Source organism: Dermacentor albipictus, chromosome 1 (assembly GCF_038994185.2).
Source record: "Dermacentor albipictus isolate Rhodes 1998 colony chromosome 1, USDA_Dalb.pri_finalv2, whole genome shotgun sequence".
NCBI lineage: Eukaryota > Metazoa > Arthropoda > Arachnida > Ixodida > Ixodidae > Dermacentor > Dermacentor albipictus.
Window position 1 is genome coordinate 399,476,862 of NC_091821.1, and position 27,425 is coordinate 399,504,286.

The 27,425-nt window shown below is 43.0% G+C and overlaps 1 protein-coding gene across 2 annotated transcripts in view; it reads left to right on the plus strand.

Moving 5' to 3' along the window:
• LOC135918779 (golgin subfamily A member 4-like) overlaps positions 1-27,425 on the plus strand; it is a 34,861-nt gene that overhangs the window by 1,139 nt on the left and 6,297 nt on the right. For both annotated transcript variants that reach the window (XM_065452476.2, XM_065452477.2), the window contains exons 2-16: positions 1,963-2,037; positions 3,459-3,660; positions 4,717-4,760; positions 7,733-7,978; positions 8,741-8,881; positions 11,050-11,173; positions 12,865-12,968; positions 14,330-14,425; positions 16,166-16,306; positions 16,796-16,870; positions 18,772-18,876; positions 19,852-23,193; positions 25,471-25,569; positions 25,697-25,777; positions 25,912-25,972. In XM_065452476.2, the coding sequence (XP_065308548.1) occupies positions 1,963-2,037; positions 3,459-3,660; positions 4,717-4,760; positions 7,733-7,978; positions 8,741-8,881; positions 11,050-11,173; positions 12,865-12,968; positions 14,330-14,425; positions 16,166-16,306; positions 16,796-16,870; positions 18,772-18,876; positions 19,852-23,193; positions 25,471-25,569; positions 25,697-25,777; positions 25,912-25,972 (4,936 nt within the window). The remainder of the gene's footprint in view (positions 1-1,962; positions 2,038-3,458; positions 3,661-4,716; positions 4,761-7,732; positions 7,979-8,740; positions 8,882-11,049; positions 11,174-12,864; positions 12,969-14,329; positions 14,426-16,165; positions 16,307-16,795; positions 16,871-18,771; positions 18,877-19,851; positions 23,194-25,470; positions 25,570-25,696; positions 25,778-25,911; positions 25,973-27,425) is intronic.

Consider the following 27,425-nt stretch of genomic DNA (forward strand, 5'->3'; position numbering starts at 1 on the left):
AATTGTTGCTAATCCAACTGTGTTATTTGATCAGCAATTCATTACTGCCGCCTACCCAATGTAGTAAGCTAGTGCTGCTTCCATGGCAATAATTGGGCCACATCCATTCTAAAAGCATATCCACGAAAAAAAAAGTTATGATAAACACTCTTTTTCTTTCTTTCTCTTTTATTTCATTGTATTCAATATGCCATTTTCTAGTGGCACACCATGGTACACCAACAAGTTGTACTTGTTAACTTAGCTGCCATGCATCTGTGAGTCTCTTGCATTAGGTGAATCATATCTATCCGAGTTGACTTCAGAAAGCAGAATTTATTTGTATGGTGCCCATTACCAGCCTGAAATATTTTCACATTCATGTGCATCTCCATTGACTGCACACCTTGATGTTTTAGAATGTCAACATTGTTTACGCCAAGAACTCACTGCGCCAAACTCGCAACTAACAGTGGAGGAGGCTCGGCTATACAGAAAAATCCATACAAGCACCTACCCCATCTGGTGCAGTGGCATGCCGTCTGGCTAACAGATGTGCCAACCAATGTCCCTGGTGCGGGAAAGACTGTCTTTGCCCCACGTGACATGAGAGTGCAAATCATGGCCCCAAAATTAAAATTCACACCAATTAGTGAAAAATTCTTTCAGGGATTAAAACACATTGGTGGGCTAGTTGGTTTGAATCCATAATAGAATGTGTCAGCATGACTGAACAAGGACGTAGAAACAGATACACAGACAGCACTAGCTTTCAGCTATAGATTTTATTTTCACAAGCATCGATAAATATGTACTGAATGAGTGGAAACAAACGAGACAACAATAAAAAACATTCAGTGGTGCATGTCGATGAACCGTACACGTGTCCAAGGCATGATCAAAACATGCACTGCAATAGTTGTAATGGTAAACCGAGGAATCATATCTCTTTTTCATATAGGGACACTGATGGCTTGTTTATGCACCTTTCCTCTAGTTTTGCAATTTCATAGGCCTTTACAATCTCCCTTGTCATCCTGCTATCAGACCTATACAAAATAGGGAGCCTTGGGCAGCCATCATTGCCCAGACTGACCTGGAGACTCATTTGAGTCTCTTCAACTAGGCCCGGTGCGTGGCTGTGGCCACTGAAGTCCCGGACTGATGGCTCACCGTCCGGCCCCCATAACCCTATTAATTTTTTCCTCAATAAAGTTCTTTCTCTCTCTCTTACAAGGTTTGGCCACACTTGTGTCCCCCACCTGCCGCAACAGCATTGGCAGCACGTAACCCAAAGATGTCAGGCCAACCACTGCAGCCCAACCTTGTGCCTACATACTGCATACTTAGTACTGTCAGTTGATATATGGTTAATTGCTGATGATAAACAAACACTTTGTGCATATGTGTATCACCACCATTGTATTTCACTCTATACATAGTTTCCTCTCTTCAATAAAAGTTCAGTCAATAGTCAGCACTGTCCTTTCTTTTCTGTCTTTACATCCCGTGTTTTCATGCTATGACAAAAATGAATGCGCTCCACACCCCCTCTGGATCCGCCAGGGACTGCTACATTGTATTGCATGCAGTACTTGCTTTAGCATAAAGCGTGAGCCAGCAAGTGATCTACATTTCAGGGCAGTGCTAGTTTGCATATCATCAATTTCTAGCATGCCATAGGCAGGCAGCAATGTTGGTTGGTTGAAAGCAACCTATGAAATAATGAAGTGCGTACTGTGTGCCATACCTTTCCTTCATTTTGACTCCTGCCCATCGAAATGCCATGGGAAAAACTACCTAGTGATTTTACTTGGCCCCTATTTGCGAGCAGTGAGTGACCTGTTGTGTTTGCCTGAATTGCAAGTAGAAGCATCATATGAGCCGTGACACTTTGTGTCTGATGTGTAGTTGCCAGACGAACCACTCCTGCCATGCAGCTATGTTTGTGATGTTTTTAATCTTGTGTGGGCATGCATGCAGGTGGGCCCTGGAGAAAGTGGCAGCAACAGCGAGGCATCCTTTAGCATCACAGAGGATGACCAGCAACCAAATGAGGTAAGATTCTTGACTGACTAATTACCACTATGGGAAAACTTGCATTCTTACACATGAATGCTGAATAAATATCACTCATCTAGCAACATTGTAGCAGGGTTGTGCAATGTCTAGAGCATCCATGGTTTTTATCTGTCATCTCTTGCTATTACAAGCATACCCAGCTTTTGGACTGTGTGCTCCATGCTATATGTGCAACGTTCACTGACACTCAGCCATTTGTGTGCAGCCATTTCGTGCTCCTTTAAAAACAAAAATGCAACTATTGCTGCTGTCCCAGTGAACATGCTCTCCTGTATACAGAATCTATCAATAGTGGCATCCATTTTCACTGACACTTTTGTGTGCTTTTGAGTGCTCATATGTCAGCAGAAGCATATAGAGGACTGAGAAAATTGAGAAAGGCAAATAGGGGTGTTTCACATGCCCTTTTGGTCCTCTGCTATGCCTTTTTGGCATTCCTCCTTTATAAGAGTGCTATGTATGTTCGAACTGCAAAATTCTATGATTTTGATTCACGTTGTGTCTGAAGCATGCAACATATGAATAGTGGCAAAATGGAGCATGCTACATAATATTACACAAGCAAAATGCTTAGACGCTTATAAAACCAAAACAGAACTGTGGCAACTTGACGTTATATTTTGCACTTCTTCATGCTTTTTTTTAACAGCAAAAGCTGTATATGACAAACCTTTCGTAGTTTTGTTTTGGTGACCGGCAACAAAAACGGATTTAGCGATTTCTAACAAACCTGTGCGGGTGCAGTGCAGCTGCGCAAATGTCAAAATGCAGAACAGATTAGCATGCTCACCATCAACAATAGCTTGACATCAGGGTTATCACAGTACATAAGCAGGAGAGATATTGGTGCTAAAAACAGCTGCATTATCGATGGGGCAGACACGTATAGTTTGTGCACCCAAAGAACAACATGCATACAAGGAGCACCGGAAGGAACAGCAACGAGAATGTAAACGGCACCGGCGCGAAACAACCACCAATGAAGAACGTTCCCGCGATGCTGAACGAAAACTACAATCGCAAGCCCGGGCACCTCCAAACGAGTAACAACGCCAGACTTGCAACGCAAAAAATGAGAACCATTCCACTCTGTGAAGATGGAATGGCAGCGAAAGCACTTTGCTTTTCGTTTGAGAGCTTTGACTGTCGTCAGCTTTCGCTACCATTCCATCTTCACAGAGTGGAATGGTGGTCATTTTTTTTTCCTGCTTTACCAACTGAGCTTTCCAGTGCACAACTACACGCACTGTATAAATAAGGCCAGTAGAATGTCTGTGTGTTTTCACCTGATCTACTTACGTTGAGCATGACACTTTTTGCTAAAAGGCAGGCCCAGCACTCTTTCTCAGAGATAAGACTGCACATTGCTAACAAACAGCATGATTGCTTTACCCCAGGAGGATGGTGCGAGCAACAGCACGGACCTGCTGCCGCTGTACCGGCCACCCGAAAACAGTCCAGCCCTGGTCGCCCCCTCAGATGCGGAAAGCGAGGCGGAGGAGCTCAGCCTTGATTATATCTCTAAAGAGGAGCTCTGGGCAGCCTTCCAAACTGCTCGTGCACGCGTCCGCAAGTACCGCAACAAGTACTCGGAGGCAAGTTCCACGAAGCTGTGCCTTTATTTGCATCACAGTTTTGGGCACCTTAAAGCAACATTAAAGAGAGTGTCAAGTTAGGTTTGTGAAACACTTTTCTGAAACACCAAATTCGTGACTCTAATGAGAGTGCAGACTTGCTTGGTGTTTGAGAAAATAAAGCAGAAGTAGAAGGTAGTTGAAGTAAGTTTGCGATCACTCTACAACCTTGTTTTAGCACCATGGATTGGTGGGATTTGGCTGGGACTTGTTTGTCAATTATTTAGTAATAAACAAAGAATGATACTTCATTTACAACTAAATAGAACATTTAGCATGCTAAGTTTTTTAGATATTACTTTCAAGGAAAGACTGAAATATTGGGCAAGGACTAAAAATTTCGTTGATCGAAACTGCACTACTGGAACAACAAGAAAGATGCAGGAGAAAAAGCATGCTTAAATGGGGATGAGGCACGACAAGCAACTGTTTATTTTTCTCAATTATGGGGCATAAATGTATGCACACACATATTGTCGTAGCAGTACGTGGCAAGTGGAAAGAATGTGATAAAATGGTTAAGGAACCAATACACAGCACACTTATGAGACAAGTCCATTCCACGTTGGTGTTCACCTTCATTCATCACCCCAAAAACAAATAACCTCATCGTATGAGAAGGCAATCAGTGGTGTTTGACAAGTCACTAAGTTTGCTACCATATAGCAGATCACAATACATTGAAGGTTACATGTCTAAATTATATTACCCATCTAGCGTGCGGTCCATGATGCAGTCTCAGTTCTTTTTCTAGTATGCTCTTACGGCCGAGCAAGTCACAAAAAATGCAGTATCCTTGCACATTGGGAAACTATAGCAGCACAAAGTGACTACCTCTACTAACAGTATAATTTCTTTTCCATTGTGTTTTTGACACATGGAAAGGTGGTGTTTCAATGGCTCACCTAGTGTGTGCTGTTTAAGGCTATCAGACTGACATACAAATGCTTTCGGTAGGCTCTGTCATTTTGGTTGACTCCCGAGATGAATATTCCAAACCTGGTGTTATTCATGCAGGCAGTGCAAGCGTACCGTTCCTTGGATGCGGAGAAGGAAAAGATTAGGGTAAGTGACTCTTTGCGTAATGCAGCAGAATAGTGACCCAGTTACTAAAATGGCTTGAACAACCTTTTTAATTAAAAAAAATATGTAGTATAGCCTGGCTTGTCGATCACTTTTGCAAAAGTGAAATGATGCCTTGCATGCCTCTTTTCTCTTTAGCTGTCGCAGCTTATGGTAAGGAAAGCAGCAACACTGCATAAAAATAGCAGCAAGCCATTGCTTGTTAGGAATGAAATGAAGGCTTATTTGAACTCTCTTACATATAATTTTACATAGGCAGGTTTTTATGGCTTCTTGTGGCCATCACTCATGGATATTGTCTTAGACTTTCTTGTGAACTAGTTTTACATATGAAAGTGTGCATAGATTAGTGGGAATGTATGTATATATATAGAACTTGAGTGGTGCTACAAGGTAAACAGAACAAGTATTTAATTTCGACAGTTTCGATCGGTGGACCGATCTTCATCAGGGTTTACAAAAAAATGGCAGTTCGGCCCTGGTAGTGAAGACACCAGACCGGGTGCCCGGTCGTTCTTACATACATCAAACCGAGAGGAACAGTTGTGACAGTGATTGATTTTCGGCGCCTTGGCAGATTTACAGCGGCCTTTGGCAGCTGTGCAGGGCAAGAGGAAGGCGGAGTCACATGTATGTAGAGTAAGGAGGTCAGTGAGGAAAAAAAAAAGGGAAAAGAAAGAAAAGAAAAAAAAAGGAAAGAAAGAGAAAGAAGCACACAAGAGGAGGGAGACGTAAGTCGGAGAGTGAGGGGGGCGGGAAGTAGCGGCAGCTAGGTTCCCGTGCACCCGAGGCAAGGAGGGAGAAAACGGTCGCTCCGCAGCACCAGTGCGTGGGCTGCCGTTGTAGCGGGAGAGAGGGCAAGTTGAACCGGGTGGTGGGGGGCACAATAGAGAAGGGGCCCAGAAGGAAGACAGAAGAGCGGCAACTTGTGAAAAGAAACACAGTGTCACAGTACACATATACAAGGCACGGCCCGTTCCGGCAACTCTGTGGTCCAGCTACGGTGCGGAAAAAAAAAATAGTTCCAAAAAAGAATATATGCGTGGGATTCGCAAAGCAAGTGCGCCCATGGGCTTAGATTTAGGGAGCCGAGTTAAATAGCCTCCTTGTGGTCCAGTTTTTGAATGTTTAACAGACAACCGACATCAAGTCAGCACGTGCGTATTTCAAGAAGGGCAATAGGTCACTCAGAATGACCACTTCAGTGGCACGGTCCAGGAAACTGAATTTATTGGTTTTCCGCTCGCCCCTTGAGGCGCATGTGGAGGGGTGAGCAAGCAGTGAATAGCCAGCGTCTCAATTTTAGAGTACAGAACATGTATTCGCGTTTCCCATGCACTTTCACGGCATGTCCCGGAGGCACGTCAGCCGCCCCGGACTCTCATTAATTCCTTTAGTGTACGTTCCAAGTCATCTCAGTCATCTCTAAAGCTTAAACATTGCCCATTCTCCAGTTGTAAAATCTGCTGCGGCCTTGAGAGGAGTATTATGGTTTTTCTGTCATACCATGTGCCATAATTTCTTGCTAAGGGATTGCTGATAAATGTCCTCCAGACAGCAGCTGAAAGTTTATGAAGTTGCAAGCGCTGTGCTTGAAACCCTGCTCGTCAGATTTTTAGTGCAGTTCTGTGGATAATGTCAGAAAGCGAGGCTGAGAGAACCTGTTTGATTATTGGTTCTCTGTATTGGTACGCCGCTGACGCTGGGCACCAGCATGTACGATGGCTTGTGAGACCGGTGGGGATGTCTGGCCGGCGCCATCAGGCATGGATAGCAGAGTTCAGTTGCGTAATTTCAGGGTTGGGGAAAACTGTAGCACCTCCACCAAAATCTAATGCAAACAAAGGACAGGACAAGCGAGCAGCAGGCAGCGTTGGCAGCGTCTCAACCAGAGCAGCCCAGGCAATCTCGAGCTCGTGCCTCTCGGACGACTGGCGACTTGGCTGCCGCACGGGCATTCCTCTACAGTACAGTTCATTTGGTTCCAAGCATTATAAGTGCCTTAGTGCGCAATAACTTGAGCAGTGAGGGATTGCCATAGTGTGGTAAAAGTGGGATATGTAAAGTCAACTGAAGTTAAGTGATAAGTAAATTGAAGTGTAACTTGGAACCATCCTGACTAACTGCTGTTTTTATGGGTGACAGTTCACTTTATATCAACTGTCTACATGTGCTTCAAAGTGTGCTAGCCTTAAAACCGTGTTTTAGTTTTGTTGTGTACAATATCAATGAAAAACTTTTTCTATTCGTTTATATTTTATGACTCACCATCCACTATTGAATTGCAGACGTTGCACATGTGGGATAAAACATTCTTTGTCATGATAGCAAAGGCCTAATAGAGGATGCCTACCTTGTGTGCTGTATTACTCCACTTAAATCACACTGACAACCAGGATCCTAATAGTTTCTCTGAATTACAGAAACATTTGCTGTCTTTGTGCTGATGTTCTGTTCGATTATCATGTGAAATAGGAGCTTGAGGCTCTTTTAGCTCATAAGAATTGGACAACACACATAGTCTAGGCAGACACCTCTCGCTGTCTTGCAGTTGCCCACTATTTGCCTGCAAAGTAGATACTAGCACCCTTCATGCTGATAGTATGGTCGATGCTTGTAATAAAGAACTCTCATCTGATGTGAAAATACCTTCATTATATCTGATGTTCATTATAGACATCTATTCGTTAACACTAATATTGTCAAGAAACATTGTTATATATGTACTTATACATATGTTATATACATATATATATATGCACTTTGTTATATCCAATAATTCATTGCATCTGTGTGCATTATATCGAGGTTCAATGATAGTTGTCTTTATTGGTGCCCCTCAAGATTTGTCAGGGTGGCCACTCCCAAGGTAGTGGCCTTATCAGGAGAGGCTGCCCGAGAAATGAAGCATTTTATTTTGTATGTGTGGGTGAGTACGTGTGGGCCCATTGCAGCGCATCTTGAGCGAGAGCCAGGACAAGGCCTTGCGCCGCATGGGGGAGTTGCGAGAGCAGGCTCAGCTAGAGCAGCAGGCCAAAGCTCACCTGGAAGAGAACCTGCGCTGCCAGCTGGAGGAGAAAGAGCACATCATCCAGACGCTCGAGACCAAGGTGGCCCTGCTGAAAGCCAACAATGCCATCCCCGGTGCCCCTTGCGATTCCACGGTGCAGGATGAAGAGTTGGCGCACTACAAAGAAAAGGTAGAGGGCTGGTGGCTACGTTTTCTTACGTGTTTACGTTTGCATGCAGGTGATCACATAATGTTGGGTTGTTAAGGATCATACTACCAATGTGCATCATTTTTGAACCATTAATGCAGAAGTTACAGTGGCATTTGATCTTTGAAGGGAGTATTAGCGGTGGGGATGTTGACACATTTTGTACGCTGTGGTGCCTTTGCCTTCTGCAGTCAGTTTGGCATGGCATTGCAAGATGGAAAAGTGACCCCCCCGATGTGCTGAGCACTCCTGGTGATTCTGTGAAGTGTCCATTGTGACTACACTGCCAGTGCTCATTGTAAATATAGCCATTTGGAAAATACTGGAATTGTTGTACAAACACATTTGGCATTGTCACATATTGAGTCCATTTGATACCACTGTACGCATCTGTGGGAAAAGGTTCTTGTCAACAACTCAGCATTCATGCTTGCATTGTGGGAAGATGTAATGTCATCTCCTTATTTTTCTTGTTTCTTACTGTATGGTGCGCTGGGTCTATGCACCCTGAAACAGTTAATATGGAAAATACATGAGTTGTATGTCCAAACAAGGCTCACTGGATCCATGTGGTTCGATTCAGTCTGGTTATACAGCAATAAAAGGAAGCTCTACTAAATAGTGAGGGCTTTCCAGAACCTAGTGCTGTTTTCATGTAGCCATAGTTTTTATAGATGCCCATTTTAGCACTGCTTCAGGACGACCTTGTTCAGCCAATGGGTGTCCACCGCTTGTACAATGCAGGTTCAGCGCCTGGAAGCCCTGATGGCCAAATGTAAAGATACAATCCAGAACAGCCGTGAGCGGTCCACTCAGCTCATGCAGGAGAGGGAAGCTCTGGCCCGAGCACTCGATGAGAAAGGGCGCCAGCTGCAGCAGCTGCAGGTGTGGGTCATTCATTAGTGTACTTGTAGGTCTGGCTCTTGCCTTCACGCTCACAGTTTAGGCAACTCGTCATAATTAAAACTAAGATAATTCGATACAGTCGAACCTCGGTATAGCAAAGTCCTACGTGTAGCTGCAAACTTAGTTAAATCGCGAGTTTTATTCAACCAAGATTTGTATATTTCAGCAGTGAAGATAAAAATGAGAACACTCCTGGCAGATGGCACTTTGTGGGCAACACATACTAATCGGGGAAATAATGAATTTGTGAATGCTGGAATATTTATTTGATCTTAAAGAGCAATTCAGTCCAATTCAGGCGGAAGCGAAGAACTCCATCTGCTAAACCTGCCGCTTGCTTTTCATGAATGATGTGGTTTTGTCCATTAAAGGGTGCATGTAAAGCACTGTTTGCCCTGCCTAAAGTTTTCATTTTTATCTGCCTATCAAGGAAGCTCTTCATTTTTATCTGCCTATCAAGGAAGCTCCTGGTATGTGCATTCGATGCACGAGAACTTCGCTAAAAAAAATGTGGTTTTCAATGACGCAGGGATATGGAAATAAAAAAATGTGCTACTTAGATCATTGCATTAAATTGAGGTTTGTTATTTTGAGGTTCGACTGTATCTTAATTAATTCTGGAACCACTGGATTCTTTAAGTGAAATTTTTGGTGTTAAGGCAGAGCAATATGATGGAAAAAATAGCTGATCAGGTGATACACATCAGGTATAAAACATCAGAATGTTACCACATTACAATTTATAGAGGCTTTATGCCTTGGTCAGTGCCGCTAAGAAATGCCAGTGACTAAGCGGCCATAATATCACTGTATGGAAGTATTAAGTTGCTGCAAACCTGACTTGATTTTTTATATATTTAAATACATGTCTTGGTCACCTGTCTAGTACTAGAAGCTGATCCTGATTTTTTACAAAAAGGTTAGGGATGTTATAATTTTCATGCGACTGGGTGCATATGTTGCTTAGCATAACAACTGAGTAGTTCTGTGTTGGACGTTAAAGTGGCCCTGAGCCACCTCTCGGGCTTGGCGAAATAACATAATCCGTGGGTAGCCTACCCTGCTGTGAACATCTCAGCCAAGTTTTACTGTCGTACGGAGTGCGTGCAGCTTGCAAGCGGATCGCAAAGTCACCTTTCTCTCACCCACTCTTTTCAACAGAAGGCCCTGTCCTCACTCTATTCTGGATGCTTTATTTCATCATTCCCTTAGATGGCTGCTATTGGCCGATAGCTGACATCAAGCTGTGGTCAGCTACACGGCGCAGATACCGCGGCCGCCTCGAGGTGCAGCCATGAGTCCACTAGCTAAGTGCACTGCGTCTCGCTGAGGACAACTGCGTTTGGCTTATGTTTAGTGCGTCACAGGCACCAGAGGTGGACGTTGTGGTGTCTACGTTAACAACCAAAATGAAATTTGAACTGCGCGCCACGGTGACATTTAGAAGGCGGAGCATTGTGAGCACGCCCCACTGCGGCGTAGCCTTTGCAGTGCAAGGCATTGAAGAAAGAATGGGAGCACAGCGGAGGCCGTGTTTGATTGCCAATAACTCTGCTTCTGGTGAACGCATTGAAGTACTTTTTGTGGCAAAGTATTTCTGAAATTGCCTCTTTTCACTTCTAATGCCTTTCTCCACTTCGGTAAAAAATGGTTCAGGGCCTCTTTAAGTTTAAATGATATGAACTCCCAACAATTCAAACCAAAAATTAATTACCCTAAAGAGTTTCAATTAATGTTTGTTGACTAGCAGCAGAAGATAGTCTACACTGGCCACTGCAGAACGTTTGTGCTTTCTGCCAAGCATGTGCGCAAAGCTAACAAAGGCCTTGGAAATCACGTTTGTGTTCATGCTTGTAATTGTCGCATGTTCTCAAATGGTCAGCTGTATTGAGATATTTATTCAGCTTTGTGAAAATTTTCTCTTCAGTTTTTATTCGGGTGATCTGGTGCTCTTCGACCTGTCAGTTATTCGAGAGATTCAAAATGTCACATGTAGGCTGCATGTAGACCTACTACGCAACCATGATAGAGATAGAGAGAGAGCATTTGCAAGATAATAAATTTGAGGCTCCAGTTTCATCAAGTTCTCGTGACACTCGCAGCACCCTGCTTGGTCAAGTGATGCGCCCATACTGTGTGCCTTGCAGGAAAATGAAGCAGAGGCGCAGGCCAAGTGGCGCATGGAGCAGCAAGAGCTCGAGCAGCAGGCACGCCAGCTATCCGAGTCTCTTGATGCTGCCTCAGCCGAGCGAGACCAGCTTCAAAAACAGAGTGAGTAATTGTGAATGTCATTACAGCGTGGCCAAGACACACACGCAAATAGGCCTTTTTCCTTTCTTCTTTTTTTCTTGTGCAACCATTGCATCATTCACCGCTCACTGCTGTCAAAATGTGCACAATACACATATGCCAGTGATTCATTCAAATCTGCGTCTGCCAGTAGGAGCACTTTCTGTGCGCAGTGGAGCGCTTCCTGTGCACAAGTATCAGCAGTAACCAATCGCAGCGCAAGTTCTTCCTTTTTTTCACTCGCTCCTTTTGCATTTAATTTTGCATAGCAAATTACGGTACTGCAGCTGTCTGAACCTCTGATTTCTGTTTATATGACTGCATCAAGATGGTGGCAGTGCATCAATGGATAGCTCTGCGATTCGTGGTGCGGTGGCACTTTCCAAAGACAATTTCTGTTGAAACACATGAGAAAAGTGAGATTTTTCTCAGCTTCCACTTCACATTTTCTTAGATGATGAAATCACATTGTTACTTTCAAACCTTTGGCCATGTATCTTGTGCACAAGCATTGCTAATTTTAGGGTTACTTCAACCACTTCATACATGGTCTAGTTCTTCCTTGTTTTAATGTGTTACAAATGAGCGCTCATGTGAAAGAAAACCCATCTGTCAGCTTTTGCACAGCAAGAAAGGGGAGAGGAATGGACCGGAAAGGAGGGCGATGCAGGTGGTAGAGGAGGAGGCACCTGACGTCACGAGAGGAAGTGCGCAGCAGGGAGGGGAGAGGAGGAAGCAGGCATCATACGATAGACCCAGACGAGCACCGCATCACCTTGCGTGGAGGTAATCAAAGAGGAGAGGAGGCACCACTCGTAGTGCGCTGAAATGCAGCTTTGCACAGTTGGCACTAGGTCGTCGGCAAATCCACTTCACTCCTGGTAGTCGCTTCATTTGTGTTCTGTGTACTGTATAGTTAAATGCAACGATGGATTATGAGTGGTACGAGTGGTACCTTCTACGAGTGGTACAAGCAATTCTGTACAAGAGTGTTGACGCAAGAATGCCGAGGCTATGCGATGAAGACCTGCAGCCGAAATAGACAAGCAAAGGTAATGCCATTGGCAGGGGTAGCGAAGACAAGCTGCCAGCAGAGCGCAGTTGAAATGGAGAAGGAGCAGCAAGAGTGCTTGGCAAGAGCAGCCAAAGCAAGGCATCGGTTGCTTACTGCGGAGTCTCAAGAACAACATTGTTTGAACGTTGATGTTTTTAATTGTCATTCCACACGAAATGGCAAAATGCAAAAGGGACAGAATGGGGGCAAACGAATGCTAACACATTACTGTCGCATGAATCACATTGATTACCCTCAATTTTAACTGTGCTTATCTGGGTATAAAAATGTGTTCTTTCAGCCCAAGAGAAGCTCATTTGACAGTAGTGTGTGTTCCACTTCTGGCTGTGGTGTGTGTGAGTGCTGAAATGATCTCAAGGTTACCATTTACAGCAGCCAACAAGTTTTGTCAGTGAGCATTAGTTGTAATTTTTATAGCATGGGATTTCCACATCCTTGGTGCAGTTTTTTAAACCACTTCTCTACACAACCACATGGTGCGTTATCCAGTCATTCTTTGTCACCAATTGTCTCTGCTTGTAACTTGGCTCGGCTTAAATTACTTGTTGCTGTTATCAGTGAGTGCCAGTGACCGCTGCTGTTGGTGATTGCCATGCAGTGTCCGAGATCAAAACTCAGCACCAACAGCAGCTGGCTTTGCTGGAAAAAGCGTTGGATGAAGAACGCTCCCGCGCCAAGGTGGCTGATTTCCGACTCCTCAAGGTAGGCAGGTGAAGCTGTAAATGTGCTGATGTGCGATTTTGGGAAGGCTGTGTTGCAAAACAAGCAGTGATGATCCTAGACGGCTCTTCTAATTTGGCTTGTTGGCATTGAAATCAAGCCGTCCATTAAATAAGCAGGCAAGCTGCATGCATGCAGAATCAGATAGTTTGTTAAAGGGCTTATCTGGTTTATCTGGTTCATCACATTTTGAGGTCTAAAGGGCATCATTCTTTATGTCTGAAAAAAACTGACATGCAGATTTTCAGGCATTGTTGGACTACCAAAAGCTTTACAGAAAGCTTAATTTCGCTGCTACAAAACCTGACACCACACAGGTCAGCCAGTACAGTATGACATTGTAGGTAGCTGGTTTTTTCGTGTGCTTAGGAGACGGCTGCCAGAAAAAAAAGAAAAAATATTGCACAACAGAGCGGCGATTTTGTAAGGCTTCGGTTTTCGAAGTGTTACAAGATAGCACTTCAAGTCTACAGGACATCATGCACTGAAAGAAGGTGAATGAGCAGCAGGAAAATTCAGTGCAAGGTGTGAAATATGGATTAATTGTGAGAATTTCAAAAATGCATTACAGATTTTCATTGATTGTGCATAATATAGCAGTTTCATTCCACAATTTTTTTTTTTGGGGGGGGGGGGGGGATTTAGGTATCTGTCTGTAACAAAACTGTCTGTAAAATGCTTGTAACAGCACCAACTTGGCCATGTCAGATAAGAAGACAGACTGAAACATACCTGAATGCAACAGCAAAAGTGTCATTAAAGAATTATTTCCTCTAGAGATAATTTAGCAGTATAAGTGGCTGATGTGTTGAGGTTTGAACATTTTGGTTCATAATACTGACAAATTAATAAACACATGCTTTATTATAAAAGGCTGGAATTTCATAGCATAAAAATACATTTGGCAACCAGCACTTGTTCTGTGGTGCATGTTTCTTTCTTAGTTATTGAGGGTCATCCAGAAAGTAAGTTCCAAATTATTTTTAAATTGGGACACAAACATCAAGTGACCAGCTGGTTTCAGTCACCGCCAGCAGATTACCACGACACCATTCTACAAAACTTGGTGATGTGCTACCACAAGTTGCTGACAAGGATGGCTTGCATCTGAATAAACATACTTTGCATGACTCTGTCTGACAATATATGAACATTGTTATTTCTGGTGTTTGTGCCTCATTTAAGAATTAATTGGAACTTACTTTCTATGCGCCACTCATAGTTTTACTGTTGCAGCCTATATTTTCATCGACAGGGAGGCTCTTTATAAATATCATAGTGGTTGGTGTGCAAGTTGTACGAACTGATGATGCTGCCAATGTGGATTGATCTCTACTCTGCAGCAAGAGTGTGACAAGAAGATAGCAGCAGCCGAGCACAACTGGGTTCAGAAGCTGGAAGCATCTGAGAAGGAATACCACATGCGGATTTCTGAAAAGGTGCGTTTTAGAAAAGGAGCATTCTTGGGCTTGATATTAGATGGCAGGTAGTCCTTGCACAACAAAAGCTAGGCAATTAAATAAACATGATGCTGATGCGCAGTGCTTTCCTGTCTTTGGTTTTTGCACTCTTACTGTACTTGTGTCCAGTCAACTGGCCTGCTTTCAAAAATTAGCTCATCGCTTTTGTTTTCCTATCATCTTGGTTGTGAGAGTAGTGAATAATGGATAATGTCATTGCAGTTTAATCACCTGTGTTACTGTATTCTAGTGCAAATGTTTATTTTGTGCAGATTAGCGCACTTAAGCAAGAGCACCATCATTTTTCTATCTGATACAAATATACCCCAATTACAGCTAAACCTTGATACAGTCGCTTACCGATAATTCGGACACCGATGATTCACTCATGCTTGATTATTCAGACAGATCCTTGGCACTGCCGCTGGCCCCATAAACTTAACATATAAAGACGACTGAAATTTCGGGCACCTTACAGGACATCATGCAATTCTTCAGACTCCGACTGCATGGCCATTCGCTAATTTGGCCACCAAGTCAAATAGAAATGATTTCGTTTAGATACATTGCTGGTATGGTCACCAGCCATGTCACCAGCACCTCCTTGAAACCGAAACTAGCGAAGCCTAGCCATTCTAGTAGTTGCCAGCCACGCAAAAACCCTAGGACAAGCCAAGTCTAGCCACTAAGTTGTAAAGGCTGTGTTTGCAAGCTGCAAAATTCGTTGTGCAAGTTACATCCAACGTTAAACCTGCAAAATGTTGTTTATTGTAGTGCTGACAACGTGGAACTAAAAGCACAACATTGGTAATTAATAGCCAGCTGATTTTGTTGATCATGCAGTTGCATGCACAGAGCTTTGTCCCTTTGCGTGCGCAAAGGCATGAATTCCCATTGAAAGCAATTGAAAGATTGAACTAACATGCCGCAAATAAGTGTTTACAGTTATTGCACTGCTCCTAGAATAAGTTTTGGATATAAGCAGCCGACCGATTTTTCATAGCTGCTCACACTTACCCGCAACACCACTATCTGTCCCATAAAACCACATTGGTTTTTGTGATAAAAGCAAATTATAGGTCTCCAGCTTAACGAATAACGGCGACAGAAAATTCCAAGGTTGTACTAGATCTTGCTCGATTTTTAATTCACAATGTAGCAAACAGAAAATGTAGCACCCGTGAACAAAATTGTCGTAATTCAGGTGGTCACATTCCTTCCATGCGATAAATAAAGTGAAGCTTTTAGAGACATCTGACTGGTTTGGATGCTGCATTTATCAGGCTGTTAAGAGCGATTCGGTTCAGTGAACATTGCCCTAGGTGTCGTACCACTCTGGGTGTCACCCAAAGGTATGTTGGCAAGCCATGGCACTGGGATGGACATGAAGGCTTGGCTTACGCTGACCGCCACATAATGGGGGACACATATTATTATTATTTTATTTTATTTTTTCAGCTTTTCGTATGACATGCAGTTGCTGTGAAAAAATGAGTTCTCAGCCACAGTACCAAATCACAAAAGTAATCGCAGACTCTCAAATTTAACAAAATCTTAAAGGTAATGAAAGCAATGTTAAACCATTAATAGGAGTAAAATGAAAGTACTTATAAGTATGCATAATTGTGTTGCGGCAGTTGAAGAAATCTAGTTTGTCGGTGAATGTGAGCGGATAGCGGTATCTTGATATGTCCACATGCCGTTGGTCCTTTTGTGTAGGAGAATGAGCTCCGACGAGTGGCTAAAAAGCTATCGGAGCTAAAGTCCATAACTGAGGAGTCAGAAGAACAGGAGGGCACAGAGGATGCTGGAACTGGACAGGGGGATGGCCTTCTGAGAGACATCGAATCTTACCAGCTGGTGAGCTTAATTAATAAAATAAAGGGAGCGCTCACACATTTATCTCCATCCTTTTGAATACGATATACCTCTATTATTTGCCTTTCCCTATTAACATTGTCTTTCCAAACTTGGGAGTGTGTGCGCACTTATTACAATTTCCCACTACATTACTTCCATATCCATTCTTTACGTTACTGCAGCGCTGACGAGCTTTGTCATTTTGTCCAGTATATGTTTTACCACAGCTCAGTGGTATCTGATATATAACTTTGCGTGCGCGGTCAGTGGAACAAGTTTTATGATTGGTCGTGCAGACAGGGGAGGGCTTTTGAGCGTTTTCGAGCGTTTTCAAACGATTGAGTGCTTCGGTGGGGCACTGAAAAGTAAATTAACATTAAGTCTATTGGAAACTTTCTTTCTAAACTATTGGAAAGTATGTTTCCAATAGTTGTCAGAGTAATTCTCATTCTTAAATGGCAGCAAAAGTACTACTAAACCTTTCCTCAGGTGAAGCACAACCTGGAGCAAAGCGTGCAGCAGCTGAAGGCCGAGCTCACCACTGAGCAAGAACGGGCAGCACAGGTCAGGCACCACTGTTTCTCTGGTTTTGATCAACGCATTTCTTTCTTTCCTTCGTCTTTTATTTTTCCATTTTTTTCCCACTTTAGCCTGCATAAAAAGTGTCTCTTGAAATGTGTTAAATGTTGGAAACTACATTTTCTGTGCTCCCTTTCTAAATTTCATGTGCCACTTGTTTCGTAAAAGTGCAGCCAACTGTTACCATGATTGGAGTAGACTTGAAATCTTGCAGTGGTGTGGCAGTTTTAGGTTTGGCTTTCTCGGGTGCTTTGGACAGATAAGGAGTTTTATAGACCTATTATGGACTTATATACTTTTAAGGTTGATAGTGTAGCGACATGGGAATGCTTAGTGTGAGCTCCTGTCACGACTGCAGTAGGTAGCTGCTTTCCTTTCTTATGACACAAACAATGCATGTTTCCTTCTGGGGGCTTTTACCTCTTTAATGCTGGAAATTTCTTGTTCTCACCGAGTTTTTCATACACCTGGCCATTCATATGCAAGAACTGATGTGAAACCAGATGTTGCCTCGTCATGGCAATGAATGGTGCAGTGATAAAGGCACAAAGCAGTTACCAATCATTCTTCTGACAACACTATGAGAGTAGTTCTTATATAGAGCTTCGTATATCCTGTCTTCATGCGTAGCCAAATGAGAATGGAACATTGTGTTTGCCCTTACATTTTGATTTCGCCACACAGTGTGTCACATTTGCAAAAACGCACAAATGTGTTTCTTGACCAACATTGCATTAATGTTTGGATAGCAGTTGAGTTAATGGCAGTGTTTTAATCATTGCAGACATAATAATTGTCAATAGGGAAATTCCAAATATCAATAACATAGCTAAAGCCACAGATCAAGCCTATAAGCACGTACACAAAAGAAATGTGTAGTTACCGTTTATACTCCTGTAAGGGCAGCACTCCCACTTTGGAGGGCAAAATTTTTGGGAAACATTCAAGACGTCCTGCCGGAAAGCGAAGTTAGTTCCATTGCTACTAGCTAATGCTAGTTGCTTTTCTGTCGATGCTGCTCAGGCCACCGGTGCCATACCGCTATTTCTTTGTGTGGCGCGTCGTCTCGATTGTGTTGGCAGTGTTTCCAGTCAGATTGGTGGCATTTAGCCTCAAGGGAAGGGAGCCCTGTTTAGGTTAGTGTTGGCAAGGGACAATAAGTCAGCATCTGAGGTCATTTACTCTATTACCCTCTGCTACAGTTGCGGAAACAGTACGAACCTTTTTAGCAGGCTGGCATCGGCCTGATTTGTGTAAAGGCCACACTGAGCTATGATTCCAGAAAAAGAAAAGTGCGTCCTTTACACAAGTATATACAATATGATTCTTTCCACTAAACACCAGATACATTTGGTCACAAAGGACAAATTGTGTAGCTGCTGATCAGCAGTGGTGAAGGCTAGTTGTAGTTCAAGTTCAGTTTCCTCCAGTTGGCTGTCAGTTTCACTCATAAAATTTTTAACAAACATTTGCTGTGACAGCCTTATTTTGCATACCTTCATGCTCTCTCGATGTCTTTTCTAGCTCCACGTTTAGCCAGAGAAGCCACATTGTTTTCCTGCTGTTTTGCACAAAAAAAGGAGAAAAGTTTGAATGAACTGAAATTGCCTTTTGATTTCTGTAGTGTTGAAGTTCTTAACATAGAAGACCAATTGAAATTTCAAGGCTCCTTTAATTGAATCATAGAATATGAATTAGTCTGAGTTTTAAATCCAAACAAAATAAAAGCACACAGGAAAACGGGAGCTTTAAGTGATCTACAGTGACTGAACAAGGACATTCCTTGTTCACTTCTCAGTTTGAAAGTATCACTAGCCAACTCTGTTTTTCCGTAATGTGGCAAAGGCCAGTAGGAGGCAGCACCAAACACAACTGAACTTTTGCAGGTTCAGTTGCAGCTTAATGAAGAAGTGGTCAGACTGCAGGCAGAGCTGAAAAGACAAACAAGCACATTCCATGACCTGCAGGCACAGCTTGACCAGGCCCTGCAGGTGAGTATCCAGGAACAGTGCATGCTCCCTGGTCAGTTCGTCACAACTTGTGACAGACTTAACAGACCGCATTTACTTGTCTAGTCCAAGGCATGCCTTTGTGTAATGTCCTCACCCCTTTTTGGGGGGTTTGGAAATTTGGGAGAAAAGTTAAGCCAGTGTGCACAAGTATCAACATGTTGCTACACAAGCAGCCACAGTGACCAACAAAACCAGTGAACAGTATTGTTGAAGAAAGCTCTCCCTAATGTTTCATCAGTGGGTGGCTATTCTGTGTAGCAGTCATGAGTGCAGCACGCAGTGTCAGAAGGTAGCTTTAAGCCCCGCTTGTGGAAGACCTACATCCTGCAAAAATTTAGGAAGAAAGTGTGGGTGTATTATGCGATCAAATACAGTAAAACTTATTGTTCTTACACTTAGCACTCCTGAATGTGCTGCTGAGACATTTCTTTCTGTAATACGAGATACAATGGAGTTGCAATGCAGTGCAGTGAATGTAACGATTTCGCTGGCATGCAGTTAGTCTAACTGACAAGATTCTATACTGTGTGACGGAGCCATATTAAAAAAATCTGAATCTTTCATTTTTGCTGAAAATGTCGACAAGCTTGGATAAAAACTGCAACCTATTGGCTGTATTCCTATGTTTCTTGTGCACATGCTTGCTTGTTTGCATGGTCTATGTGCAACACTAGCACATGAAATGTGTTGTGTGTTGGTAACAACATAGTGACATAGCCATCTTAGCATAGTCGTCTTAGCATCACAAACTGCTTTTAGCATTCTCGTGAACAAAAGATGAAAGTTCATTAAACACATTGAAATTCTTGAAAGATAGCAGCTTAGATAGGCATTAGCATTAGCAATGTAGCATTGATCCAAAGTTTTCCTGTATTGTATTGTTAGCAGTGCCACATACACTTCTATAAAAAAAAAACACTGACATTCAGGTCTTTGATGTTTGTTCTCTTACAGGATAAAATGGTCATCAGTGAGGAACTGAAAAGACTCATGGACAGTCATACTGAAGAAGGCAGGAATAACTTATCCCAGCTTGAAGAAAGTAGACAAAGAGAGCATCAGCTGATGCAAGAACTGCAGTCATTGAAGTCGCAAGCAGAGCAAGACCAAAGAGCACACAAAGAGCAATGCGATGCTTTAGAAAAGGAAATTGAAAGTATTAGACAGCTGGCGGAAGAAAGGCAGTCTGAAGTTATCAGGCTGACTTCTGAAACCCAAGACATTCATAAAGAGCTGCAGTCGACTTTGTCGCAGCTTGAGGAAAGCCGGCAAAGAGAATTGCAGCTGACCCAAGAAGTTCAGTTATTGAAGTCGCAGACTGAGCAGGAGCTGAGTGCGCACGTGGAACGATGCAAACTGTTAGAGAAAGGCGCTGAGGAGAGCAGGTTGATTGCCGAAGAGAAGCAGTCTGAAGTTGCTAGATTAAGGTCCGAGGCCGAAAACCTTCGTAAGGAACTGCAAGGGACTTCGGCCCACCTGGAAGAAACCAGAAAGAAAGAGTTGCAGCTTGTAGATGAGCTGACATTGTTGAAATCACAAACAGAGCAAGGCCAAGTCGCACTTGTGGAACGATGTAAAGCGTTGGAGAGCGATATTGAAGAAAGCAAAAGGCTGGAGCAAGAAAGACAATCTGAGATATCCAGGTTAAGTTCTGAAGCCGAAGACATTCGCGAAGAGCTGAGAACGAAGTTATCCCTGCTTGAGGAAAGCAAACAGAAAGAATGTCAGCTGATACTAGAGGTGCAATATTTGAAATCACAGGTTGATGACCAAAGTGCATTCCTGGATCAGTGTGAAGGCTTAAGGAAGGATGCGGAAAGTCACAGGTTACTTGCAGAAGAGCGGCTTTCTGAGTTGGGCAGGCTCACATCTGAGGCTGAAGAGCTGCGCAAGGAGCTGCAGACAAATGTGTTAGAGCTCAAGGAAGCTAAGCAAAGGGAACACCAGATGACAGAGGAGATTAAATCTTTGAAATCACAGATGGAGCAGAAGCAGAGCATACTTGAACAACAGGTTAAGAGCCTCGAGGAGAATAGTGAAGCAACGAGAAAACTGGCCGAAGAAAGGCAGTTGGAGATGGCCAGACTGACCTCTGAAGTTGAAAGCCTTCAGAAGGAATTGAATACACACTTAGTTCATTTAGACCAAAGCAGACTGAAGGAATCACAACTGATGCAAGAACTGCAGTTGTCGAAATCACAGACAGAGCAAGACCATAGTACACTCCTCGAGCGATGCAGAGCTCTCGAAAAAGAGGTTGACGAAACTAGGCAACTTGCGGAGGACAGGCAATCTGAGGCAGTGAAAATGGCCTCTGATGTTGAGAGCCTTCAGAAAGAACTTGAAATGAACGTGGCGCAGCTGAAGAAAATGGGAGAAAGGGAATTGCAGCGAGCGCAAGAAATGGAGCTGTTTAGATCACAAGCAAAAGAAGACCAAAGCATGCTCGTCGAGCGATGCAGTTCTCTAGAGAAGGAAATAGATGAAACCAGGCAACTGGCTGAAGATAAGCAATCTGAGGCAGCCAAGGTGACTTCAGAGGTTGAAGCACTTCATAAGAAACTGCAGGTGAGCTTAGCCCAGCTAGAGGAAAGTAAACAAAAGGAAGCACAGCTGGTGAAAGAGCTGCAGTCGTCTAAGTCGCAGACAGAGCTGAACCAAAGTACGCTCTTTGAGCAGTGCAGAGCACTCGAGGAGGAGATTGACAAAATCAGGCAAGTGGCAGAGGAGAGGCAGTCTGAGGTGGCCAAACTGACTAGTGAGGTAGGTAGCCTTTGCAAAGAACTGCAGACAAGCTCATTCCAACTTGAGGAAAGTAAGCAAACAGAATCCCAGTTAATGCAGGAGGTGAATCTGCTAAAATCACAAATGAAACAAGAGCATAGCGCACTTCTCGAACGTTGCCAGAACCTAGAAAAAGAGCTTGAAGAAACCAGGCAGCTTTCAAACGATAGGAACTCTGCAATGGCTACTCTGGCTTCAGAAGCTGATGACCTTCGCAAGGAAATGCAGGCCAACTCATCAGAGCTTGAGGAGGCCAGGCAAAGGGAGTCCCAGCTTGCACAGGAGGTGCAGTTGCTCAAATCACAAGCAGAACAAGACCAAAGTGCCATTCTAGAGAGGTGCAAAGACCTAGAAAAGAATGCTCAAGAAGCCACACTATTGTCAGACCAGAGGCAATCCGAAATTACCAACCTGAAAACTGAGGCTAAGGTTCTGGAGAGAGATCTCCAAACTAGCATAACTACACTTGAGGAAAGCAAAAAGAGGGAATCCCAGTTAATGCAAGAGGTGAAGAGCTTGAAGTCACTAATGGAGCAAGAGCAGTTTGTTACTCTAGAGCGGTGCCGAGAACTGGAGAAAGATGTTGAAAGATTTAAGCTACTTTCTGAAGATGGGAATTCAGAGGTCGCTAAGCTGAGCTCTGAGTTGGAGGACCTGCGCAGAAAATTACAAGAAAGTTCATCTCAGTTGGAGGAAAGCAAGGAAAGAGAGTTGCAGTTTGCCGAAGAACTAAACTCACTGAAATCGCAAACGGAACAAGGCCAAAGTGCACTGCTAGATGCACGGAAGGCTTTGGAACATGAGGTAACAGAAGTCAAGGTTCTGCTTGAAGAGAAGCAGGCCGAAGTTTCCAGACTCAATGCTGAAGCTGAGGACCTTCGAAGAGAGCTGCAAACAAGTTCGTTACATGTCAATGAAAGCCGACAAAGGGAATCACAACTGGTCGATGAGGTGCAGCAACTGAAACTGCACATAGAACAAGAGCAAAGTGCGCTTTCACATCGATGCAGTGTTCTTCAGAAGGATATTGAAGAAGCAAAGTTACTTGTGGAAGACAGGCAGTCAGAAGTTGTAAGACTGACTTCCGAATCTGAGAACCTGCGCGAGGAACTGCAAGCGAGCATATCGCAGCTGGAAGAAAGCAGACAGAAAGAGTGTCAGTTGATGCAAGAACTGGAGTCGCTGAAGTTGAAAGCTGAACAAGAGCGGGATGTGCTGCTGGAGTGCTTTAAGGGTCTCGAAAATGACGTCGAAGGAGTGAGGTCATCTGAAAAACAACATTCTGATGTGTTAGAGCTCTGTGGTGAAGATGAGGGCTTTGGTGACAGACTACAACTTGTCTTGGGAGGAGAGCACCTCGTGAAAGGTGCATTAAACGCGGGAGAGTTAGAAGTTGTCTCCACACGGCAGGAATTGCTTCAGGCACACGCATGCCCCAAGAATGACAACGAAGAACGGCGTTCAAGTTTTGTTGCACAGCTGAAAGAGAAGCTTACTACACTTCTTCAAGAGGTATTGTTCATAAATATATTTCATATACCATAACAAGCAGGCCTTAAAAAAATGGTTAAATATTTTTAATTGTCATTGCCAACCACATTGAGCAACAAGCATTCCACAAGCCAGCAATACATGGCAAAACAGGACAGAAACTAAACCACAAAAGTCTCTCTAGTAAATTATTAGTGACAGTGAGGCTATGTACCACACTAATTATCATACAAATCTGATTATTATCGGATTTGTTAACTGCAGCTTCATTAAAGCTGCTATTACTTGGGCACCTTTCAGGCACTGCATTATTTAACAAATTTTGTAGTGCATTATGCAGGCAGTACTTTGCCTATTTGCTGTGAGATTGAGCTACAGGTGGCAGCTACATCACCATGTTGGCGTGGATAGGCGGTCAGTGGCATGCATTGAAATGTAGACAGCAGCGCCTTGCTGTGAACTATTCAGACTAATTTTATGGTAATGAAATGCGCTGACTGCAGTGAACTGATTATACATCGCCCTCAAGTGCCACATTACTGCATAAAATGTGCTGGAAGTTCCTTTCTACTTGAAAACAAGTGCAAACTGCCATTTAACGGGTGACTGGCACTCAGCCAAACAATGTGTGTTTTGGCACTTCCTTGGAGCTATTTGTGCATGCTTTGCTAACATTCCACCTGCTCTGCTAAAATTATGCAACTTAATTATTACTGCATGTCTGCAAAACTTGCACTGTTTATAAAAAATTCTGCATCTCTGTACAGCGAAGTTAAAGTTGCAAAGTGATATGCACGTTACATCAGTTTTAGACATACATCTTTGTTTCCTTTCTGTTTTCTGTTTTTTCCATAGCAAAACAAAAGCTGTTAATGAGCTCAATTAAACAAGCTATACCACCGTGAGTGACAGCACACTAACAGGATCGCCACGTTGCTTCAGACAAGAATATATTTATTGCAGTAGCACGAAAGACACGTAATTTATGCACAAAGCTGCCTTTGCATGGTTTCATGCAAACTGTAATTACTTGAGAGGCCGAAATCATTAGGACTTTTTATTTCAGCTAATAATGGTTGCTATTTTTTTTCCAGCTATGAACTCTGCACTGAACAGCAAAAGGAAATATTAGTAACTGCTTTTCGACTCAGTGTTATGACATCCTGCATTTAGAGGTTGTTGTCACACATGGTCAAATTAAAATCAAATCAAATCAAAATTTTATTCATCTTCATTTGGTACATAGGTTTTCATTTCCTGTCCAACCTAAGCACAGCGTGCTTGTTGGCTGTTCAGGCAGCACAGTGAATAATCGAATGTGTGCCACAAAACAATGAAGTAAGGCATACTAGTACTACATACTAACCATATTATACAAAATTATAGACATAATGAGTACAACTCAAGCAAAATTAAAACTAAGTAAATAAATAAATAAAAGACATCATAATAGCTTGACAATAAGCCATATCACAACTCATAGATCACAGTGAGGATCACTGTATTGCAGTGATCCTCACTGCAGGCAAGAAAAACATGCCCTTGTGGCATCATAACCACACATTAAAAGAACATTTCGGGCTGCCACTTGACCACTAAGCAAGAGTTATGAAATTAGCAATTTTAATGATTCAGTTATCATAATGTAATGTGCATGACACATTCATTTGTGCTTGTTAACAATTCTTCGTTCTACTGCCGAGTGATATTCACGCCACCTCTTTGATGTCGCTTGTTGTTACAGAGATTGCAGAGTGATCAACACATTGCGACAGGTTGTTAAAGTGTGGCATTCACATATCTTAAAACGAAGGAAAATGCTCTCTGTGGTTTACTTGTAACACAAAGCAACAATAAAATTGGTAAGATTGGTTATAGATGACAACGCAAGGCTAAATGCTTCTGTACATCGTCAAAAAATGCAGACCAGCTTTTACAGCTGTGCTACAACCACTGAAGAAATGGTCTTTACAGCTGCATGTTGTACGCTGTACGCTCACATGTAAACACTTTGGGCATAGCAGACAACGCACACTACAATCCACACTATCCAGCTAGTGCCTGCCAAGCGGCACATTGCTCAATCTCGCGGCGAGTATTATAAAAAATTCAGATGCTTTTCTATCATTTTTTTTTTCTGTGAGGCATAAGCAAATGATGTGTACACTGTAACACTTGGCTTACTTAATTTTTGGTGATATTCTTAAATAATCTTGTTCTACTGCCTTGTTTCGTATCCATTATAAACCATTCCTGATGGAATGCCTGCTAATCACCTTTGTGTGTCTGTCATTTCAGAAGCAGCGCCTATCGTCAGCTGAACATAAACAGGAAGAACGTGTCAGGCAATTGGAAGAATCTCTCCGGGAAGTCCAAGATGGCCTTGGGAAGCAGCTAGTGAGTTCAGCTTTCAGAGCAAGCTCATTGCTGTTTGCATCACACTCACTTATTGCATAGATAGCACAAAACAGCTTCTGTACGCAAGAGCACACAATAAATGTCGGTGTGTCTTTTGCCATCCCAGTACGAAGCTGAGGCACGTGCCAAGAGTTATGAAGAGCAGTTGCAGACTCTCCAAGAGCGACTTGCCAGTGGCACAAAAATGGTTTGTTTACAACTTTCTTGACAACGGTCTAGGAGATGTTAGTCTGTAGTTGTAATGGTTGTGGATACATTCAGCATGTCTTTAGTTTGAAAGTGGCATGCTGTCTCAATGTGCCGTTTCTTGATTTGTGACAGGTGGCCGCACGTCAGCTGAGTGATGGGCATCAGCACCAAGCACATAAGTCTGAAGGATCAGGTTAGCCCAGTTCACTGTTTACTCATCTGCACATATTTTTATTTATAGCACTTGCATTAAGTATTAGTAATGTGGAAAGTTGGGCTAGTTGGTGATTAATAATCATATCTTGCTGGTGAAGCAGCGCACTGACACGGACACGGCAAAGACACACAAGTGTCGTGTCAGGCAGTGAGTGTCATGTATTCTTGTGTGTCTTCGCCGTGTCCGTGTCAGTGCGCTGCTTCGCCAGCAAGGTATGAGCATTAAGGATTAAACTTTACATTGTAAAGGTGACTGCATCCCGATTCTAGTAGTTGCTTTTAAAAACATCTGTCAATTAGAAATTCAATCAAGCACATTTCAATTTTTCTTTCTCTTTGGCAAATTTCAGGCACCTAGTAGATTATACAGCAGAATCTCGTTGATAATTTCCTGTTATGTACGATTTCCCAGTGCTACCATTTGCGATCGAGAACACAGAGAATGACCAAATACGGTTGCACTTCTGTCTTACCAGTTCATACATACCCACAAAACACGTTCAGCACCATCATTCAGTAAATTGCCAAACTGCGGATTTCTAATATGTTTTCCGGCCGCTAGACATCATGTAAACAAGAAAAAGTGCAAGGCGCACGCAATTGATAACAGTAGCCGCCCACCACATCATCTTCCCGGCAATACTCACCCGCCCATCTCAGGTGAACAAGCTGGTGCACACAAATTTCTTATTATGGTACCAGCAAATTTTCTCCTGGGTCGTCGCACATCGCTTTCACAGCTGTCGCTTCCAACCCTATTGCGATAAGCATCTTCAATTATCTATTTCACAGCACATGGGGCGTGGCGCTGTGTAATGTTTTGCCCTGGTGGTGGAATCGTAGGCATCGCATTCCAGCGTCATACCCACCTGCTCAATTTTATATCAATTTCTCACCGCTGTTTTAAATCACTATGCAATAGGAAAATGACAGTGTTTCCAGTTTCTCAGGCACCACTAGCTTGACATGCATTGGCATCCTGTGCCGCAACGATGTAGCGCCATGTGGACACGTCAAAACTTCCCGCAGAAATGCCCCGCTCGAAGCAGACAAAAAGCTTGCCGAAGCGGCAAAAATAGCAGTGCTTGTCTCAGACCACACGGGCCCCACAATATCGGAACCTGTCAGCATCCCTTGTGAAATGATCCATGTAACACTTTGCCTTACGTAGATATGAACACTTGACTCAATCAAATTTTTTAGTGACTTCAGATTGTATATCTTCCCGGTCATTATGTTTTTCCTTGAATTTTTTTCCAAAACATATGAACGAGGTTCTACTGTACTACCAATACTTGACGAAAATGCTGTACATATAATATTTTCGTATCAAAATGCTAAAAACACAGAGCAGTAGCATTGTTTCCGTCATTGCAAGTTGCAATGATGGAATTGTTAGTTGCACAGTATGTCAAGATTGTATGGTTATG